Consider the following 23604-nt stretch of genomic DNA (forward strand, 5'->3'; position numbering starts at 1 on the left):
TGAATTTACGTATACAGTAGTCCCCCTCTTTCTTTGTAACAGTGTGTTTACGTGCTTATGTATTGACGTTCACAGATGATCTTTCATTGGTTACTTGTTGGTTGTTCAAGGTAAAGCTCGAGTGGGAGGAGGAGGAAGAGGAGGAGGATTTCAGGAGCGGAACAATTCTCTTCACTCAGAGCGCAATAACGCACAGAGTCAGCAAGGAGACCCAAACCAACCTGCGGCGGATTATCACGACACTCTCAATTCTTTCACTTATTTAACCTATTATTATTATTATTATTATTATTATTATTATTATTATTATTATTATTTTACCATTTAGCCCACAATCTGTCATTTTTAAAGGATCAGCTGCTGTAAACGATATGTTGGAAGTTTCAAAGAGCATATTCATCCTTCTCTCCTGCGTGTTGCTGGAACCTGTAAGTATATTTAAACACTTTTGACTTCTCTCATGACTTGAACTTGCACTCGTTTTCACCTTTGCGTTAGTTCCTTGCCTAATTTGGCAACGTGAGGTTGACTACGTAGATCTTTCAAGTAGAGCGTTGCCTTCAAGTAGCTATAGGCCAAAGTTGCTGCGCTCATCGGCGCGCTTGTAAAGTAGTTTTGGGTCAGTGCGCACCGATTTGCCTCATTGAAAAGCATAGATTTGGCTATAAAGGGTGCGGTATGTAGCCTACCGGTTTGGTTCTCATCATCATCATGGCTTTTGTTATTAAAGACAATTTAAAATACATATTTCAACTTTTTTTTGTTTAGGTTTTTAAAATCAAGAATGAGTTCCCCTCCCATCATCACATCACCAGTCTTCTCACTTCAGTTTCACAGTCCGCTTTGTGTCTTAGTGCCTTTTAAAATGACATTTGGCACCAAACAGTTGGGCCAGACTGTGATTGTTTTTCAGTGACATTCATGTGTTTTTATGTCTTACCTGATCTTTTTTCATGACTAAGGTCAAGGTGAATTACCAGGAGAAGTTAAAAGGTGCGTGTTGGTCTACCAACAAAGCACCGTGGCAATGACCTCTTTTGTTAGTCTCTATAATCTCTGCTCTCCAGCATCCTTATCCATCACTGTCTCCCACAGAGAAGAATGTATGATTCATGTTGGTCAAAGCTTATTGAATTGCATGCTAGTTTTTGTATCTGCATTGAACTCATTCACAGACTGTCTCAGTGCCTCAGTGTTGAAAATGAACTAAAGGAAAAGATAGGTTGTTATTGCTGCTGGGGAAGGTAAGAAAATAATGATCACGATGATGGAGAGCAGGAAGTTTTCTCCTGATACTTTAATGCACACTGCTTAAGGCAGCACTGATCCATCACTGACAACATATTCCCCAATCAAAGTCCAGGGGTGCACTCTGGGTGAAGTAGCACAGGAGGTGCTGCGTACCCTGAGGCCTGAGATAAATCAAAACTTAAATGAAGGAGTCACCTTGTGTGGCAGGGAGAGGCTGGAGTCATGTGGCTAACAATAGCCACATAGTACCAGTCTGATTAATGCCCACAGAGAGGAGACTCATTCACCTAAGTGACGGCAATAAATCTTGTAGTCCTGCAGAGGGTGTGCATATTCTGTGGTGGTGAACCCTCATGGATTTAGCTTCATGATGAAGATTTACTCCACGTCTTCCAAACACGCACATGCAAATCTGAGGAATACGATGGTTGAATCACAGCCAAAAGATTGATTTTGTGTCAGCCATGTGTGTCGGGGTGGAGAGATGAATGGTAGCCCAGGTCAGCTCATCTCAGGAAGATCCCAGTGGAGACAATAGATGTGTTTTCCTTGACATGTGAAGCACTGTTGAGAGAGCGCATGCTGCATAACTCATGCAGTCTTCTACGCTTAAAAGACAAATAATCTGCAGTTGACACTTTCAAATGTCACTGTAGCCTGAGAGATATACAGAAAATGTGCAAAATGTTCTCTTTGCAGGTGTTTTCAGTGCAGAGTCAGATGTGTGACATGGTGAAGGAGATAGACAAGGAAAGGGACCTGTGTGAGGCTCAGCTCAAGAACAGAACAACAGGTATGTAGTTTTTATTTGTGTTTGACATGCCTTTATTCTGCTTTATCATTTGCTTAATCCACTGTTCTGATCGAAGTGACACAACAAGCTCCAAAGACAACAAAAGCTGTTCAACCCTCCTCTCTGGCTTTTCATTTCACTTTGCATGGCTGAACACTGTTTTTCACCTTATGCCAGCCTCTTGTCACGTGTGCCTGTGTTCAATTTCAGAGTAAGCTGTCTAATTGATCACTTTTTGCCTCACACGTTCATCAAATGCCACTAAGAAAAATGCAACAGTGAGTGTGCAACAATGAAACTCACTTAGATGATTTGTTGTTTCAATTTATTGTTGATGAAGCTGGAATTACGTGTTGCTAAGTGGGGTGTTGCATCCACACAGCATGCAGCACGTAATTATTTTCTACAGAGAGATAATCGTGCTTCATTGAGCCATTACCTCTGTGTGTAACCAAAACCTCATTCATCCTAACTACATGTATCAGGAGTCTCTGTTTACTTTCACACGATGAAAAAGTCATTAAACACTCATTATGTTTTTTTTGTTTTTTTTTTTTAAATTTAGATATCCTTTTGCTCCCTATAGATTCCAGCAAATCTAAATGCTGCCTAATCCTCAGGGTGATGATGCAAATATCACCTGGTTAACTGATTTTTCATAGCGATGAAATGAGAAACAGGTGTGGATGTAAAAGTGCCGTGGCCTCATTCCGCATCCTGAGACCAAGTGAACAGTCACAGTGGTCTGCTGAATTCAAATAACAGTGTGTAAGGAAAAGGACGGGGACCTGTTTTATTAGTCATGGTGGCAGGGTGTTAACTCAGGTCATCTGCTGTTATGAACCCAGGGCTGTAACGACAGCCAACTGGAGCCAACACATTTTGGCTGCCATGGGAACGCCAGTGTGCCACCTTCACCTGTAGCAGGTTGCTGTTTGTCACTGTGTTGGAGTCATCTCGCAACAGCTGAACACATACACTGTTCAGAAGAACAGTTATATTGTCACCTTGGTGCATGCGATGTATCCATGTTTGACAAATTACGAACACACCATTGTTGGCCTCTCTCTCTCTCTCGCTCAGGTTGCAATGGGACATGGGACAAGATCACCTGCTGGCCCAGTGCCGATGTTGGAGAGATGGTCACCATTCCTTGTCCCAAATATCTCTTCTACTTCTCCAGGGATGTTCCCATACGTAAGAATCTGGTTTTTAAAGAAGGTTGTGTGTGTGTGTCTGTGTAAGAGAGAGAGGATGTAGATGGGAGGGCAAGCAAGTGACTATAAAGATTTCTTTGTGTGATAGCCAACAATCACATATGCTTTTGGGGTCTTTGTCAGAAAGTAGTCATGCATCAGTCAGTGGTCTCATGGCCCTTCAAGATGGTATACAAATGCAAGAACGAAAAACAAATTTAAGTAAATCTACAGCAACACCTGTCACACAGTGGTTGAAATAAAAAACAGAAAGATAAATGTTTCGTCAATAAATATACCAATGAGCAGACTGTGGCAAATGCTCAATAGCTACTTAAACATATCTCTTATTCTTTTAAATACCTTAGTTAAAGATGTTTTAATCAATATTTTTTTTTGACAAAGAATCAAATAACTATATGTAATGTGAAAAAGGGGTCACTCAGAGAGACAGACCCACAGAGAATTTTCACTCAGTTTTGCAGATCCTTCTCAGTTCTGTGGAACGCTTTAGCGTCTTTTAGCTCTTTGTTTTGGTTAATGGCCCACAGCTTTACTATTTTGGTTTACTTTAATGCTCTCATTAGGTTGTTTCCAGCTGCAGGCATATGTTTTCAGTAAAAATAGATATCTGTGCACTACATGCTCAAACAGACACAGACAAACAAAGTTAGCACCTACTCACTGAAGATCAAAACTGAGATTAAAAGAGAGTTGATCTTTACGTTGTTCCATGTCTATTTGATGTTTAAGTAAGCAACGGTTCGCTACATGAACATTATAAGTTGATATCTCCATGATCACATCTAGTACGAAGTCCTGAAACATAATCGTGTATATATGTTCTTTGAAAATGTCAGATTATAATTACCTCACAGATTAGTTCTTAAACAGCCTATACATATTACACCAAATATTATACTCATTATGCCATTCCTGTTGATCTAAATACTTCTTTTATCTAAAGGGTGCATATTCACAGAGGAAGGAGTAACCTATAGGATATTTAAAAGAATGACAAAGAGTTTCCAAACATACCGTGTCGTTGAGTCTTTGGAGTATAATCATGCTCAATATTTGAGACCAGAAATAGGAACTACAAAGTACACTGAGCATTTTAGTTGCCATGATGTCACTCTGCCCAATGATCACCTGTTGTTTCTATCTTTCCTGACACCCCATCTCATATATCACAAAGAACACAGCAAAACTGAAAACACATGGCACAGCTGAGTCATAAAAAGACAAACAACTTCTCATTCCGGCACTGTCCACACATCAAAGACGCATTCTGTTTATTTGTCCTACTTTTGATCTATGAGAAGCCTCGCAGGGAAGCTGTAGTGCTAGTAGTAATTATGCATAAGGGGAACCACTCCCTTGAGGATTTATTGGATGAATTGCAGTGTGTTTGTACAGAGCTTTCCCGTATATCTCCATTTGTTACTAATTAGTACACCGAGGCTCCTCATTGTGATTATGCTGGAAGAATTGATTAAGTTGTTTGTTTGTATTCGGCTGGCAGACAGGCCTCAATTTCACCTTGATGTCTTGAGAAATGTTCCTTTATTGGAGTTGAAGCAATCTGAAATTAGCCTGTAAAAACCCAGGTCCCTAAAGCTGTTCTTGTCAAAATTGTATTTTATAATAACAATGGATCCGATGGCTGTATGACCCATATGTCAGTTAGTGACATACCCACAAGAAGTATGCAACCTTGCAGATATTCTGCTCTATGGCACTTTTTAGCCTTTTCAGCATATTATTTCGGTTTTCCTACTGACAAACTTTCACCTTGTTTCAAGATGCAGCTGATAGCTTTTTCCAGCAGAAAAGTTATGATAAACTAAGTGTATGCTACCTGCCCAGCACCAAAAGACAAACAGACAACTATAGAAACTAGCTACAGCAGCACAATAGCATTTACCACGGTGTAGCGTTCAGCAAGTTATTTTTTGTCAATGATTGACGGAGGCCTAAACAGAGCTTGAAGGTTCTGTATGCGATATTCAAAGCATTAATACAGCAGCAAACCACTATTTGCTATGTAAAGATCTAGTGGAGTAATGACTTCCCGAGCAGACAATGAAGTCACGCTACCTCTATGTGTTGTAATCTGAGTTTTTCTGTGGTTTGTTGTGGTAAGCTGGTCCGTTGGCTAGTTCATTGCTGCTGCTCTGCACTGCGCTCATACAGCTGTTAACGCTGATATCAAGACGGTGTCATAGTGGAAGCGTAGCGCCAATCCTGATTGGTTAATAACATTAGTTCTGTCAGCACTGTTGCTGTTGTTTGCCGCTGTTTAGGGGGTTAGCACTGTCAGTGGTTGGCCATCAGCTCAGCCACCCACATGTTGAGAACAGTGTCAAGACAACTCATATGCACAGCCTAAAGTTCCTTCAAAGAGGAATTAATTTTGGACTCACATTCACCAGATGGCCAGAAACATGACTGCAAATTTTGCTTTGTGTTAGCTGAATGCATAAGTATACAACTGTTTGCCTATATGTTTATTTATGTTATATGTTGGATTGCATGTAATGTGGTCTGTCATATTGTACCTGTCCTTGGTTGTGTGTATGACACCTGACAACTGGTAAAAACTAAACCCAGAGACGTGCTGTGCTTTGAACAAGTATAAAGTTGCTGGTTTCAGTTGTAAGTGATTGCAGTGCGTTTATACACCTGAGTGCCTCTGCACACACGATGAGGGGGTCCCTGCCCCTGTAATCTGGCCTATATTTTCCCCCATAATACTCAGGACATGAGAGGAACTCAAACCGAGGATTTATCATCAACATGTGAAGGCTCAGTGTGGAGAAGGGTTTTCTGGGAAGCTGTGATGTGACCCAGATGGGAGGTAGTCTGACCTGAGAGAGGAGAGCACTCCAGGGAAAAGAGCGAGGGGACACATGAAGAATCGCCAGATTTGTGGGGTTGAAGGCAGGAGAGGTATATTTCACTGGCATGTCACAGTGAGTTCACAGAATCAAGGGACCAGGATGAATCAAAGGGGCCTTTAAAGAAAGAGATGGGATAAGAAGAGGCCTGTGCTGCACCGATGTGCTTGATATCAATTATGCAGTAAATCAACAAATCAGTGCAGGTCTCTGCTGGTTTAACCTGCTCTGCTCTTAGGTCAAGTAAGGAGGACATAATTAAGGGATGATGATGAACGGTCTGAGAATCAGTGCATTGTAAATTACTGCTGTAGTTGGGTAAGAACCTTTTGCTTACAAATTTGAGCATTACAGAAACTAAGAAAAACAACCTTGTTTGTGTGGCTTGACCCGCTGGGCATTTGAAAGATTATTCATTTTATTTTAAAAAGGTTTCAGAACTCTGAGAGGTTGGAGACGGAGATGTATGATATATACTTTTGTAGAAGTTGCCCTTTTTGTGCATGGAGTCAAGGTGTAGGTTTCATTTCAACATTGGGGGTACGTGTATGAAGCAAGGGGTTTGGGGCTCTTCCACTAGGAAATTCTTAGGAAGTCTTAATTTCCTACATTCCTGTTTTTTTTGTTTGTTTGTTTTTTTCACCACAAAGTGCCTTCTCTATTCATTTTTGGTGGAAACTTATTTCTTTTTCTCCATCAAAATAAAAGTCATCTGGTACTTTCATGTTCTAAATACTGAAGGAAACGTGTCCCCTGCATCCCTTCCCAAAATCTACACTATATTTTGCTTATTATCAACTTATTCACTGTCAGTCACTTGTGAAAGACTCAAGTTATTGGCACATCCCGAGCCATTCATTTTACAAGCCTCACACACAAAAAAACAAGCATTACGAAACATGGCGCCACACAGATTCAGGGCCAAGTCATAAATTTAGTTGAGATAGAGTTTGCCATTCTCATGAACTCTTTACCTAGTAGGTCTAACACAAACACAAAGTCATTCATCTCTTTCAATAACACAGGCGACTCAACCGCTCTGCAAGCTCAGAGTGCCTGGCTGTCAGTGCCATAATATTCAGCTCAGCTGATGCTAATCATTGTATGCTAATATGAATCTTCCTCCAAGATATCATTACTGTAGGAAGGATAAAGTATTTCACTATACAATGCTGAAAGAAAAGCCAGGTTAAAAAAAGCCTCGGAATTAATACAGTGATGGGGTGATTAACTCGTTTGAGCTCTCCTCGTTGTCATGCATGACACTGAAAATCCTTGCAGTCATGTTTTGGGGGGATGATGAAAGCATTCTTCTGGCAATCCCTCAAACAAGCCAAATCCAGTGGTGGCATGGGCTGAAACAGCAGGGGCTTATCATCGCCTTTGTGTCTTGTCATGTTGTTTGAGGAAGCTAAGCCTCCGTCTTCTCTGCAATACGCCACTCAGGTATTTGTGAGCTGACCATATTTTGATGCCAAATACATTCTAAGATTTTGGATTGTTGGTCATTTCCCAACTCGGTCTTGATTTGATAGTGGCTGTGCAGCGATACGGTTGGGAAATGTGAGGAATGTCCTACATTTAGATTTCTACAGCAGCATTCAGTACAAGGATACATTTGACGTCAACACACGCAGCTTCCTTTCTTCATTGACAGGAAAGGAGGTGAGGAAATGCTACGAATAAATATTACTCAATAAGAGACTGAGATGTCAATCTGTGCTTCTTACTGCTGGTTACAGTTTCAGATATGCCTCATGAACATTATAAGAAGGGGGTTCAGTCTAATTAATGAATAGTGTCTCATCTGAACTTGATACATTTTCTTTTATTTGGAAAACATTCTATCTGAAAAAGCCAAACTACTAATTATTGCTCTATGTTCTGCCCAACATCTGCACATGTAGCACTTTTTAAAAAAGGCATATGATCCAATGGTAAAAATGCTTTTACAAAGGATTCCTATATGCATCCTAATTTCTTAGATTTGTTATTTGGCATTTTAGCCTCTTTTCACAAATGTTAGCGACAGACAGGGAACATGGAGATGAAATGTAACAAAAGCCCCTGATCTTAACCTTCAGGCCATCACAAAGTAGCTTTTAACTGCTTAAGTGATGCACACTTACTGAAATAGCTCATTGAGCCTTTACCTTGGTCAATTTCTTTAAAAAGTCTGCCACAGAGTACAAAAAGAGCATTAATCTGATTTTGCTGTTCCTTTGCTAACATAAATAATACATCATTTTTCTTTTTGGTAAATGTACTTATTGTGCAGCTGTCATTTACTGAGAGGTAGCTGTGCATATAATGCAAGGAAGGGAGAAGGACAAGACCTGAACACACAATCCGATTCACTTTTTAATTTGTTTTTTGTATCCATTCATTCAATCTGTACTATTTGTTCTTCTCTACTCTACAGAGCTCAAGCCAGCTATACAGAACATTAGCAACCTTTAGCCTCAAAGCTCTACTCTACTAAAAAAATTAAATTAAATTACTTTAGAGTTCCACTAGTCTACTGAGGTCCAATAGTACTGTACTAATAGAAAAATAGAATTCTATTTCTGTGGCTGCATTCTGCAGAACTATACTCTAACCTCTAGTGTACGGCTTAACTCTTTGAAGCTCTATTCCACTGAGCTCTAATCTACTGAGGCTTAGTCTACCCTACTGAGCTGCACCTTACTGAATTCTATAGAGCTCTACCCTGCTCTACTGAGCTGTACCCTACTGAGCTCTGCTGTAGTGTAACCTACTGAGTTTGAGTACACTGTACTATACTGAGCTGTAATCCACTGAGTAGACTAAAGTAGCTCTACTATACTGTAGAGTTGGTCTCTGTAGAGCTCTACACGGCCTGCTGAGCTATGCTCAACTAACCTCTTGTCCAGTGGTTCCCAGGTGGTGGTTCACCGGCCCATTCTGAATAGACTGCAATTCACTTGTAAATGTGTCAAGTTTGTAAAAAAACACACTTTGTTTTGAAGTACAGTGAATTTCCGGCACAAAGCTTTTGTTTTGAAGTGCCGTTTCCTGCTATAGAGTGCGTGACAGATACTTGACGAGGACAGCAAACTTGCTCGATGACATGGCTAAACACAAGTATGAATATATTTATCTGTATGGAGCTCTAACCTACCTAAGCCCTGAACTCTTCTCTACCAATCTACTGAGCTCTAATTTACTAAGCCCTTGTCTACTGAGCTCCAATTTACAGAGCCCTCCTCTACTTAGGTCAAACCCACTGAGCCCTAGTCTACTGAGCTCTGATCTACTAAACCCTTGTCTACTGAGCTCTACTCTTCTGAGCCCTAGTCTACTCAGCTCGAATACACTGAGCCCTGAGCTCTGCTCTACTGAGTGATAATCTACTGATCTCTAGTGAACTCTAGTCTACTATTCACCTTATTCCTTAGGGCACTACTGTAGAAATGATTATGTGCACAACTTCCAGTGAGATAGCGGAAGTAGCAGTAAGCTAGTTAGTCCCATAGACTGTCTGTGGTTAGTCCCAGTGGCTACTCTTGGTGGCTAACCTTGGTGGTATCATGGGGGCTAGGAATAAGGTGGATGCTGTACTGTATTTTACTGTTCTCTAGTACGCTGTAGTCTACTGTACTATACTGTATGCTAGTAAGCTTTTGTGTACTGAACTCTACAAAGCTATACAGAGCTCTATTCTTTTGCTCAAGTATACTGTACTGTACTCTAGTGAGCTTTACTCTAGTGTACTGCACTGTATACTCCAGTAAGCTCTAATCTACTGTACTCTACAAAGTTATACAGAGACCTACTCTTTTCTACTGAGCTCAAGTGCAGTGTGCTATACTGTACAGAGCTCTACTCTAATCTCCTCTCAGTTTAAAAATGCCCTCATCTCTCTTAATGGTCACTCTAATGCACTTGGACCTTTCACTTCTGCCCCCGTTGGGCAGGCCAGAGCAAAAATATCTCTCTGTTCAACTGCTGGCCTCCCGCTGTGTGTATATTTGCAGTCTGAGGGTAATTAAGAAACAGATGCAAATACACAAGGGAACGGTCCTGGCATGTCTGAGCTGGTGGGACTACTGATCTCCTTTAGACATTCTCTCCATTTTCTTTTAGTATTTGGAAGTATTCCAGTGAGACACATACACCTCGGTGTGACATAATTAAGTGTGAGTAAATGTAGGAGAAGTTTTGCCTTGTGGCTCATACAGCCCCCCCCCCCAACACACACATATACACAATATTATAATTGTGATTATAGAAATAATGAATTCTAATTGATACTTGAGTTGTATTCTTGCAAGAGTAATTGTACTTTTTAATTAATTCTGATGGGCGGCACGGTGGTGTGGTGGTTAGCACTCTCGCCTCACAGCAAGAGGCTTGCCGGTTCGATCCCGGGCGTGGGAGCCCTTCTGTGCAGAGTTTGCATGTTCTCCCCGTGTCAGCGTGGGTTCTCTCCGGGCACTCCGGCTTCCTCCCACAGTCCAAAGACATGCAGATTGGGGACTAGATTAATTGGTGACTCTAAATTGTCCATAGGTGTGAATGTGAGTGTGAATGGTTGTTTGTCTCTATGTGTCAGCCCTGCGATAGTCTGGCGACCTGTCCAGGGTGTACCCTGCCTCTCGCCCAATGTCAGCTGGGATAGGCTCCAGCCCCCTCGCAACCCTCAAGAGGATGAAGCGGTTAGAAGATGAATGAATGAATGAATTAATTAATTCTGATTATTCCCTCTGCCTCACTGCTCATTAGGTAACCTGTCGAAGATCTGCACTGAGGACGGCTGGACCCCAATTAGCATAGACTCATACATAATGGACTGTGGATACAACCCCAACAACACCATGGATGATAATTCCTCGGTATGGCAACCAGAGATCAAAACTTCTCCAGCCCCATGTTGTAACTGCTTCATTTCAGTGTCAATCTCAGTCCAGATGAACTGTTTTCAGTAAGCATAACTGAATGTGTTTTTGCAGGGAGAATTCTTCGATGCCATAAAAGTGGGTTACACCATTGGTCACAGCGTGTCCCTCATTTCTCTGACAATCGCCATCATCATACTGTGTCTCTTTCGGTAAGCAGATCCATCAAAATGCCACCTAATGTCCCTCTGTAAAGACAATCAAACACCTTTTCCCATCATTTAGAGTGATAAAACCCTGTTGATCTCTCATTTCACGTCATGCTTCCTGCATTTTATAGAGGCTTTACAGTGTTTTTCACACAGTAATGTGACTTCACCAGATTTTGTGGGACAAGTCGTCCAAATTTTACATTATCTGCTGTTGCAACATTTCTCAAACAAAGCGGTCAAGTGCAAGCAGCCATAAAGTCAAACCACTTAGACAGGCTGCTATTATTCACAGCATGCTTCCTTTTGACCTTCAGTCCTGGGGTTGCAGAGAAAAAGCGTGTGTGTGCATGTTGGCATGACACAGCACTTATCATTAGAACACACTTAGGTGGCTGGTGTGTGTGTAGCTTCTAATAAACAGCCCTCTCTGTTCAGTTGGGTGTGTTTGCAGGAGTGTTTATGTGTTGCGGGCCAAACAACAAGGGATGTGTTTACTTCTCGAGGTTATAGAATGCCAATGGTTTGGACTCTAGAGCAGTGACACAGGATGTAAACAGCATTTGCTGCTAATGTTCAGCTGCAGACGCTGTGTTCAGGCAGCTGGTTGATGCTGTGTGTCATCGCACCCGTCCTGCTGGGATCACTCGCCTGATGGGTTTACACAATTCACCCCCAATCATAAGCTCACTGGGAAGGCATTTGTTTAAGAACACCCAGGAGAGAGAGAGATAATTTATGTTAGTGACATTTTCTCTGCAAAAACTCCTGATTTGTTCTTGTTTACCTCTGTGCTGAATATCAGCGGTGTTTCTGCCTGATAAATGTATCTTTTACTGGGAAACTACATCCAAGTATGAAACACACACATAGCCTTCCTTGAAAATTATATGTAGCTTGACATTTAAAAAACAGCACAGTACAGTAGGAGAACATTACAAGTCAATATCTGTGTTCAGTAAGTGCTTATAATGACTACCCTTCTCAGCTAAAATACACATGCTTTCTGTGAATGTTTGCCCCTTAAGTCTGTGGAGTTTCTGGTGGATATTTTGCATGCTTTGGTGCCATGAGCACAGATGGTTTTCAGGATAGGTCATGTAAACAGCTCATATTACATCTTTAATCAGATGGAATTCATTAAGACAATAATGCTTTTCCTTTTTTTAATTTAGATCATCTGTTGATCTATCCTTCTTTGCAGGAAGCTGCACTGCACAAGAAACTACATCCACATGCATCTGTTTGTGTCTTTCATACTGAAAGCTGTGGCTGTTTTCATCAAGGATGTGGTTCTGTATGATGTCGGGGAGACGGACAATTGCCAGTCGCCTGTGAGTAGGCTGTACACTCTCCTTATATCATCTCACTCGCCAACATGTCCATTTTATTAGCAAAGCCATACATTTTATTGATCTTCTCCCCTGCAGAAACAAAATTCCTGCATCATAGATGAAGTTAACTCGTCCACCTGATGTTCTGTCCTTAGCTGAGGCAAACTGTCTGTTTAATTACTCACTCAGACTTTACTGACTTTAATGCTTTGTCTCGGAGTTTACCCAACGTGTAAGCGCTCAAGTGCTTGTGGGTGTAGCAGTGTTTGCCAAGTCCCTTCCACTCCTGAGAAGACGTTTCCTCATTAATCTGTCCAGCAGGATGTTGTGAGAGGTCCTGTTTGCTGAACATTAAACCTGAACCACAGAGAGCTTTGTCAATAAGTCACATTCAGAGTTTTGATATCTAGTTTAAATCACTTTGTCTTGACAGCATGACCATAGTAATATTATCAAAACACCATAAGTGCAGAGTTAAGATAAGGAGTTAGATAAAGCTACTGGGTTACAGTTTCATATAATAAGGCTATTTTATTTTAGATTTGATTGATCATGTCGCCAACGTCAGTGGTGTTTTGTTGGGTCTTGCTCCAGCTGAATCAACGGCTTTATTACCTGAGAGGATTAGATCTGCTGTAAATCACCTGCTTTACAATCTCCGAGTGCTGATTGTTAATGCCTGAGTTTATAGATTCCTCTTCAGGGTGCATTGACTGTTCTGGTAACGAACACAGCTGTGAACCCTCTCAACTGTTTTTAAACATAGCATTTGAAAAAAAAAGAAAAGAAAAAGTTTTGTTGAAAGTACCGTATTAAAGGGGGACTCCACCTATTTTACACATCATGATAATTACATCATCATAAAAAGCACTACTCAGCCCTGGAAAGATACTTGTATGAACCCTGTTTCCCATAAGTCCTAGACACCATTGGTTTAATGTCTTCAGCTCAACAGAACAGAGAGTGCAGAACATTCAAGACATTTTTATATGGCAGAAATACCACAAAGAAGTTCATGGATATGGAAGAAACCAAGTTACGATGAAACAAGCTAGAGTGCAGCAATAGTGGTAAGTTTCCAGGGGGATTGAGGCTGTTTATATTAATAAATTAGTCATGGCTTATTAGTCAAGATCACAGAGGTTTTCAGGCCGGGGCTGTGGAGTTTAAAAGTCATCAATCAAAGATGCTTTCCATTTGCATCATAGGAAGCATAAGACCCCCAGTGTCTTTTGGGCTTGATGCTTGTTATTGACTAAAAGTCTAGATATCTTAGTGAGTTTCTTCAATTTTAATCACTCTTCTTTTTTTTGTCTCTTAAATGAGTCCCCTTACTTTAACACACGATTCACTGAAGTGCCCCTTTAAAGTGAGCCTATATGTAACATCTGAAAGACGATACAACACAAGTTTCTTCTTACAAATAAAGAGGTGAATGTATCAACACTAAAAGCAATGCAAGCATGCAATCGTGTTTTACCTCTGCAGCTTTACTTGGTCTGATAGGAACATGCAATGGTAGCTAATGGTAGCAAAATGAAGCTAGATATTTCTTCATGAGCTAATTTGCTTACTTTAGAATCTTCTCTTCATGTGTTACTGTTATACTACGTTTTATAGATTACCCTTACCATATGATTGTCTCAGGGGCCGTTATTCAGGAATAGTTATACGTCTTTAAGCTGTTCAGTAACTGTTTTTTATCTGTAATGTTACATTCAGCCACCAAAAACAGTTATCTTCCTAATGCACCCTGAGAGGCTTTAGATATAAACATTAACATGAACCTTAAATATACTTTGATTGCAGATTTAATCAGTCTAGGAGTCATAATTATTATAATCAACACCAGCACCAGGTAACCCCTGTAGAATTGTGTCAAATTATATTATGCTCATATTAATTGTGATAATGACTGTCTCCTCACTGCTGCTTTTGATAAGTGACTTGCCAAGTCAACAGAATTGTTTTCATATAAGTGAGTTATTAATTCTAATTTTAGAGTAATTTGCTAAAAACATTCTCAGTGTAGCTGCGTCCACTGGAGACCAAATTTGTCTTCATCATCTGAATTGTAATAGAATTGCATTTATTTACATTCACTTGTAATGCAATAAGCCACTGATGCCCTGGTTCTCCTGTAGGTGAGCTGCAAAGCAGTGGTGGTCTTCTTCCAGTATGGGGTCATGGCGAGTTACTTCTGGCTGCTGGTGGAAGGCTTCTATCTCCACACTCTGTTGGCAGTTTCCTTCTTCTCTGAAAGGAAGTACTTCTGGTGGTATATCCTGATTGGTTGGGGTAAGTGCCAGCCTGTGTGCCATATGTTGATGAATACAGATAGCTCATTTCTGAAGAGATTTGATGCATCCATTTATCTGAAGTGGTAGCCAGAAGTCGTCAAAAGCCCATCAAGTGACAATCGTCAGGCAACCTGAATGTCTGTTTTGTCTTTACTACAACAGCCACAACATACATGATAATATGTAAATTAATTTATAAGTGAGGTTTTATACATGCATGGGAAAGTGCTATGCCTTTCCATCTGCATATGAATAAGTCTTGCTGCCAGTTTTAGATTAGCAGCGGCAGGCAGCTGCCACTCTGCTCCACTGTTATAATTCAACCTAAGCGACCTGCCATGCTTTCGATGCTCTTGATAGAAGAATTCCACCCCAAACTAAGACATCACAAAATGTAGACTTGAACTTAATATTTTTAATGGATAGCTAGATTTGGCAACAAGGATTTTCTTTTGACAGGAAAGAGTATATCAAAATACTTATAAAAGTTTCATCTTAAAAACATGTTGATCCTATATTTTCATCTTCCAAGCACTTACTTTGGCCTTTTGGTCCTTAATTTCCAGTTTCACTTGGCTTTGAAATGTATATTCAACAACCATTCCCCAAATTTCTGATGGTCTTTTTCCCATCACAGCAATAAAGTAGCTCTATAAATAGGCCTGAAATGTTGTGTCTGCCAGCAGGAAAATGGAAACAAGCCTGTGACTTTCCTGCAGATACCCAGGATGAGCCAATATTGGCACAGAGCACATATGAGTCCAGTTAGAAATGATAAGCATTCCCAAAAGGCATTATTACTTAAGCTATAAAACCATCCAAAAGATTAACAGTGTACACATGCTCAAGGCTCACCGTCATATTTGGTGGTGTTGAGTCAGTGTGGCGTTTGTTTGAACACAGTGGACATAATTAATAGTTTCTCTCTGTGTCATAGAGATCATTTTAATGTTGAAATGACTTACAACAAATTCTGTTTATGTTTCTTGTTTGCAGGGGCTCCAACTATCTTTATCTCAGCATGGGTGATTACAAAGGCTTATTTAAATGATCCTGGGTGAGTTATCATTCGTGTTTGCTTTAATCTTGTTGATTAGTGTTACTTATCAGTACAACTGGTTTGAATGATATACATTTACACACTCAAAATATAATGATAATAGCTGGTCTCAGTGGAGTGCTGAGGTGAACAATTAATCTGCAGCAGGCAAAGTAGGCTAAACACTAAGACAAGAGCTGAACATTTCATGGCTACACTACCTTACAAAGTCAAAATGCAGTAAATACATATTTGTTCAAAACTGGGTCACCCCTATGTTCCCAGCATCCTATGTCCCAAGGGCATGTGCCTCTTGGTATAAACCAGCATAGTGAGAGATTGGTAAGGGCCACCTTCACAGTTCAAATGGCAAAAAATTAAGGGAGATGTGTCAAATGTGGCTTGAATATTAGAATTCTATACAGCCACTGTGAAGATATCAGTGTCTAAAGTCAAGAAAACTGTCTTGCCTTCAAATCTGAGGGTGTAGGTTTCCAAGGGTATAACATCAGTATGGCCATAAGCTGTAAAAAATTGACCAAGGAAACATACATTGAGTATTTGACCTTCGGCAAAACATTGCTGAGACCAAAATAGTATATTAAGCTAGAGCCCTGGGAACTGAAATGTGCTCAACCATACAGTTTGGCTAGTGGGCTAATGTATAATTTCTTAAAAAGAAAAAATAACAAATTCATTGTCATAGCAAGAGAGCTATGTTAAGTTTAAGCTAGTTAGTGAGGCACAGCTAGCCTTAGCCAAATCTACCAAGCCCCCTGGAACAGCACTGGGTTTTGAAGCCAACATAGTGGTCAAATGTGGAACAACAGCCAGGTCCATCACATGATGCCATGGGACCTAAAAAGACTTTTTTTCAGTAGACTTACCTGGTGAAAGACACAAATCATAATAAATAGGTGGATACATTTTTTAAGTGTCACAATTTGTATTTTTTCGTCAATGGTCAGCACCTCTCCAACCCTGGTGTGCGCTCCTCCTCTCTCTTCAACCTTAAGTGTCACAACCCCCACAAAATGACAGTTGAGATTTAATCTATTCAGTACGATAACATTTTGAAAGTCTAAAAGAGCCGCACGACTAAAGGCCCAGACACACCAAACTGACACATCGCCTGCATCACCGCAAAGACTACAGCCAACAGCCAACCGGCACATACGTTTTGCACCTGCATATGAGGAAATAACTCTTCACAGCAGCAGCAGCAGATGGCAGTAGTCTGTAATCATCATTTAAAAGAGAATCCAGAACGGGAACTGCCCACTGGTTCGACATCCCATTGTTCTGACCATATTAAACTCATTGTTCCAAAGTCCGTTCTGAAATCATCATGATGCCCTGTGGTTAAGGTCTGGTTAGGTTTAGGCATAAAAACCACTTGGTTAGGGTCAGGAAAAGATCATGGTGTGGGTTAAAATGAAAAAGAAAGTGACAAACACATAAGCCGTGAGCCTGCTCCGCCTCAAGCCGGTCGCGGCGCACCATACGCCCGCTGTGAGCCGTTCAGCACCGTGGACAGTCGGACTAATGGGATGTCGAACCGATGGGCTGTCGAACCAATGACATGGACCCATCTAGAACACCGTCTTGACGCTAGTTAGCCTGTTAGCACATTAACAATGCAAACCAATGTTGAACAAAGAAAGCATATTCTGTGCACCAGTTAACAATACCACAAGCCATCACGAAATGTTTCTGCTAAAGAGCTCAGTGGTTTTGAGAAAAATAATCTTGACTTATGTAACAAGTTTGTTTTTTGGTCTCACTCCCTCTTGACTTTAGCTGTTTGTTTATGTTCCTCAGTTCCATAAAAAAAAGCCAGAGAGCCAGAAAAAAAGCTGACAAGGGCCACCTCCCTCCAAAGTCCTATCCTCCTCCTCCTGCAACTCCACCTCCCTCCATTACGTCCTCATTATAGACGTAGTTGTTGGCAAGGTAACGTTAGATACACGGAAAAGGAGAGCGAGTGTAATGTTACAACAAAGACAGTCAAACGCAACCCCAGAGTTTTAAAACTCAACAGAGTCAGTGATGACTGATGAGTTTTAGAATAAGGTTACAGTGCTAACGTTAGATAGTAGCGTTAACGTTACTAGTAAGTGGAAACGCACAAGGAAGATAACGTTTATGTTTGAGAGGCTACGCTACAGTAGGCTAACGTTAGTCATTAGCAACTGGATGCTGTGTTGTCATAATGTTATGAACTGAACTGAACCAGCACAAAAACAAAATGACATTTTGCATACCCCAAGCAAACAGAAACAAAACATATAAAAACAATTTGTGCAACATATAAGAAATAACATATAGAGCAATAGTAAGATGAAAAGGATCGACATTTCACAGTCAAAAACTCCACATCCTGAGAACAGTACTGGGAGCTCCTCTTCACATCACAGCACCATGAACTGTTTGTGTATACACCATGGAGCTTACCAGATGATGCTGCTGTCCTGTCTGCTCTGTGTAGTGTTAGCCCCGTTAGCTCAACACTGGAGTCTGATATGTTACCATTCATCCATGTCTCAGTGAACACAAGGACACAGCAGTCCCTCACTCCTTGGTGAGTGGATCTCCATAGTCGGATGTAATCCATTTTCGTGTCCAGTTAGCGGACATTTGCCAGAAGGACACTGGGAACAGCTGGTTTGATGGGGTTAGCTCTTAGCCCAGCTAACCTCTCTGCGCTTCCCCCACTCCCGCGTCCTGTCACAGTGCTGCCGGCATCTCCCCATCGGGACAGCTCCCGGCGAAACCACGGTCATCTCAGGGCTAGCTCGACATAGCAGGCCAAGCTTGCTACACATCCTGAGCTCTCTTGGTTGTAGCATTAGATCTCTGCAGCAGTTTCTAATGTCTGTTAGAAACTTGCGACTGTATTGCACTGATGAATTTACTTCTTGTTGCATCGTTTCTTTCTTTTGCCAACTGATTTCCCTGTTGGAGCGACTGGAGGTGGAAGCGGTGGTCCGCATTTGTTTGCTTTTGTTACAGAGAAAAGTTTATATCCACAAGGGTCCCTGTCACTAGTTTATATCCACAAGCCTCCCTGTTACTACCTGTTTGTTGTCTCAGACTCAGGGGTGGAGGGTGTGGGGGGTGGTTACGCGAGCGGTTACGTCAGTCAGAGGCCTCCACGTGGGGAAGACAGACAGGACAGGAGAAAACTCCGACCAATCATTGCATTCGGTCCGAATGCAATGATTGGTCGGAATTTTCTTAGAGCCATATGAGAATGGTATAATGATGAGTTTTCATCTCTGGTGGAATTCACTTACATTTTAGTGTGCCATCAGCGTATTAATAGCATTTTAAACAAAGAAAAGTGTAAAATTTCCAGAAAGGTAAGGGTTGCTTTAAAATCTAGATTAATTCATTATACTACTTAATTAGTTAGAATGGACAACAACAGTTGAAAGAGCACATTTTGTTTGTTAATACTGTGATTTTCCTGTGTCATTTAGATTGGCCTAAAGTAGCCTCCAGTTTGGCTGACTAGCCTCAAAACTTCATATCTTTTCTCTCATCTTCAGTGTGTCTGTAGTTACTGTTTTCTGCCTTTGTAACAAAGTTCAAGAGGTTGTTCTATCTTAATTTATTCTTTGATTGCTTTGAGAATTTGTTTGTATTTACTTTGTTCTGACAGATGTTGGGAGATAATAGATGACCGTCCTTGGTGGATCATTAAAACACCCATTTTAGTTACCATACTTGTGAGTCACGGCAAGTTACATTTCATTAACAGCTGAGCTCTTCATGATGCAATCACAATAATCAGTCTTTTACTATTTCTGCAGGTGAACTTTTTCCTCTTCATCTGTATTATCCGGATTTTGCGGCAGAAGATGAATTGCCCTGACATCGGGAGAAAGGAATCCAATCAGTACTCGTAGGTTTTCAGTGCAGAATGGCAACATCTCTATCACAGCATGGGTTACAGTCATTTCTTATCAGGTGACACTGAATAAATTATTTTTCTGCCGATATGTTGTTGGCGGTGAGCAGTCGTAGCTCTTGCATAGTGACAAGTACAGCCTTGACTCTAGCTTTTGTGGGTTTTAACAAGGCTGAACACAAACCTTATTTTTGCTTTTTCTACTTTTACAGGAGACTGGCCAAATCCACTCTGCTGCTAATACCGCTCTTTGGCATAAACTACATCATTTTTGCCTTCATCCCTGACGACATCCACCCCCAAGTCAGGATGGTGTTTGATCTTATTCTTGGGTCATTTCAGGTAATGTCACGTAACAGCATGCAAGGTGTTAGCTAACAGTCTGTATGCAACCTTGTAACTTTCCAAATGTCAGACAGAAGCAACACTACTGATGAATTGAGGGATTTAATGTACCCAATCTGTATCTTGGCTTCTACAGGATTGCCACAAATATGGCACCAGATAGAAAATCGACATGATCTTTTGATTCCGTAAAGTTAGATGAAAACAGCTTGGTCACATGAAAACAGTTTGTCTGATTAAGCAAGTGAATGGTTTGTTTAGTAGACATGTTTAATTTTTTATGCCTGAATAATGAGGTTGTTGATTTACTGAGTATTAAATTGAATGTGAATGCTGAGAGCCAAGTGCAATGATGGAAACCTAGTGACGGAAAGTATTCTTAATTTATAACCATTTTAGCTGAGAATGATATCTCCTGGGAACATTTCCCAGAGATCTAAATGATGAACCTCCTGTCTAAGGCTGAAGTTGGTCATAATCTTACTGTCATTATTCATACACAAGCATTTTGAGTGTTTCCCCAGCTGTACTATCAGACTTGTATTTCTTTTCAACAACAGCTCTAACTGGGCAGTACATTTTATCTACTTTTCTCTTCTTTAGGGTTTTGTTGTTGCAGTTTTGTACTGCTTTCTGAACGGAGAGGTAAGTAAATTCAAACAGAACAGCTCTCTAAGATGTTTACTTTCCTTTTACGTCATTATTTCTCATTTTTCAGTACCCCTTTCGGCGTTTCATGCCCTCTTAACGCCCCCTCTTCACCCTGTTTGTCTACCTCCTCATCTCTCCTGCAGGTACAGGCTGAGATTAAGCGCAAGTGGCGTAGATGGATGCTACAGCGGTTCCTGGGTGCTGACACTAAGTACCAGCAGCCCTCCATAGGCAGCAACGGCAACAACTTCAGCACCCAGATCACCATGTTGGCAAAATGCAGCCCCACAACACGCAGGGTGTCTGAGTGTCAGGAGAACCTCTCTGCCATCTGAGACCCATGTACAGTTAACTCACCTCTCTATTCCTATCATTGGGTACTGAATTGTACACTCATGCACTGTTGCAATGCAGTTTAGTTGGTTACTGAAGGGTCAATATGACATTTTAGTACTGAAGCTAATATTTGTTCATTGTAACTTTATCCATCACCTATCAAATAATGATCAGCTGTGAACAGATGTGATCCGTGTTTTTCTTGCCAGGGTGCAGAGACATCTGAAACTACTTACAAAAACGTAGCACCCGTTAAGTAAAATGGGTATATTATTATCTTTACATGAAGAATTAATTTAAAAACAAAATTTTGACAGACTTTTGTAATGTAGCTTTGATCAGGAAGGAACTGTTGGTTGAAAACTCTGACTGGCACATATCTGACATATGAGCTAGTCTCACACTGATAGATAGGCGAACAGATTAGTAAAGCTTTGGTGAGATCACATGATCTGTCAGTTGTTAAAAAATCAACTCTCAGAATGACATAAACAAAGTCTCCTATAATGAATGCACTCCATAATACTGCAGGAAGAGGGATCTTCATGGCCACTCTGAAATAAAGGGAAATGGAGCTCTTGGCTAGAGTTTTCCATCTGATGTTAAGCAATAGATGGACAGAGCCAGAGATGAGCTGTGTCCTATAAGAAGCAAGATGTTTATTAAAAGGGTGTGTTACACAAGAGGACTCCAAGCACTTAACCTAATAGCCCATGTTGCTTAGGGGACCGATGGTATCAACATTAATGACAGTGTCAGGCTGTCATGAACAGTAGTCACAGAGGAGGAATCTATAGCATAACCAACATACTGGATGTTCCTATCCTGTCTATGACAGTTTTATACGGGGCATACTCTCTGCTGAATTACTGCCGGATAACATTCCAGAGAAGACGATAAAGCTCCCGCTTGTGAAATTTATCTCAGATTACAAAGGCTTTTAGTTTTGTCTGAGTGCACAGACACTTTGCAGACCGTCGGTTTTACTGTTTCTGCAACTAATGGACCAGATGTATTCCATTATTAGTCCACAACACACAACATTGTGAATAAATATGTGGCAACACTGATTAACTTCCATTAACTGGACTGCATGGACAATTCATTTCATTGCATTGATTGTTAGCTTTCTATTCTCTTTTGGTCTATTCTGCTCTATATTTACAGATTAAATAGATATTATTATTGTTATTGTACCATATTGTTTTTTAGTCATGCCAGCACCATGACCATTGGCCGCTCGGCCCACCACTTTGGTCAAGATGGAAATATCTTGAAAGTGATAGGATGGTTTGCCATGATATTTTGTACAGACATTCAATGTCCCCAGAGGATGAATTTTAATAACTCTGATGATTATCTGACTTTTTATCTTGCACCATCAGCAGGTCAAAGTTTCCACTTATCAGTGAAATATGACACTATCTACTGCATGGGTTTGGACAACCTACATTCATTATTCCCTTTATTCATTCAAATTACTTTGGTGATCCCTAACTTTTCCTCCACTGCCATCATTAGGTCAACATTTGTGGTTTGGAATGACATGTCTCAACAATTATTGGGTGGACTGGTGTGAAATTTAGTTCAAACATTCATGTTTTAAACCTGGATGAATTGTAAAAAAAAAAAAACCTATGCTTTAACTTTTAATTTAGCATCCTCATTAATAGTGACAATATCATTTATGATCAATGACTGCTGAACTAATGACATTCTCAACAGCTTCAACTATACTTTGAGTATAGCACTAATTAACAAATGCTGGCATGCCAACAAACTGAACTAGGATGGCAAACATGATGAACATAGACCCTTTAGACATCAGCGTGTTAACATGTTGTCATTGTGAACATGTTAGCATGCTGGCATTAAACTCAAAGCACTGCCTCACACAGATGTTAGCTTGGCTGTAGATTGTTAGTCTCATTTGGTGTAATAGGATTTATTGAGTTCAATGACACCCTGCATAGTATATGTTATCCTCTCTGTTTAATAATGCTGTCAAACATTAATTTGAGGCCACCTCCTGCACAAAAAAATGACATTTTCAGACATTAATTTGTACAGTGACAGTGTCACATTTCATGTGGGAGTCATGTTTGAGTTTGATGTTTACTTTAGTCCCCTTTCTTCTTGTACCAGTGCGTGCAAAACTGAAACTAACTGAAAGTACCTCAGACACAGCTGTTATGTACCATGTGAAACTGTAAATACGGCTAAAGAATTGGTTTATGATGTATTTTGTGGTGATGACTTAATAGTACTCAGGTGTCAACTGGAAATCGATGTTTACATTTAAACGTTCCTCACTCATGCCATGTGGTAACGTCACTAAACTGTCTCTTATTTGTTGCCATGTATATTTTGTGTACATATGGTGTACTGTATAGTATGTGGAATCAGCTGTAAAGATGTTATTGAACAATATGTCAGATGAAGATTAATTAAACCATTTGCACTGTGGAGAGGCCCTCT

General features: G+C 40.5%; 1 protein-coding gene across 2 annotated transcripts; it reads left to right on the forward strand.

Annotated features, from left to right (window-relative positions):
• Nucleotides 1-165: 165 nt before the first annotated feature.
• LOC125902113 (vasoactive intestinal polypeptide receptor-like) lies at nt 166-23559 on the forward strand. 2 transcript variants are annotated; one of them, XM_049598256.1, is made up of 14 exons: nt 184-268; nt 299-428; nt 1951-2044; nt 3128-3241; nt 10887-10996; nt 11114-11211; nt 12413-12542; nt 14687-14840; nt 15839-15899; nt 19546-19612; nt 19697-19788; nt 20007-20136; nt 20743-20784; nt 20934-23559. In XM_049598256.1, the coding sequence occupies exons 2-14, from the start codon at nt 372-374 to the stop codon at nt 21123-21125; spliced, it is 1341 nt and encodes a 446-aa protein (XP_049454213.1). In that variant the 5' UTR covers nt 184-268; nt 299-371; the 3' UTR covers nt 21126-23559. The 2 variants fall into 2 exon arrangements, with proteins under 2 accessions (XP_049454212.1, XP_049454213.1); XM_049598255.1 differs by having other exon boundaries at nt 166-428.
• Nucleotides 23560-23604: the final 45 nt, after the last annotated feature.

This window comes from Epinephelus fuscoguttatus, linkage group LG15, assembly GCF_011397635.1.
Source record: "Epinephelus fuscoguttatus linkage group LG15, E.fuscoguttatus.final_Chr_v1".
In the NCBI taxonomy this organism is placed as follows: Eukaryota; Metazoa; Chordata; class Actinopteri; order Perciformes; family Serranidae; genus Epinephelus; species Epinephelus fuscoguttatus.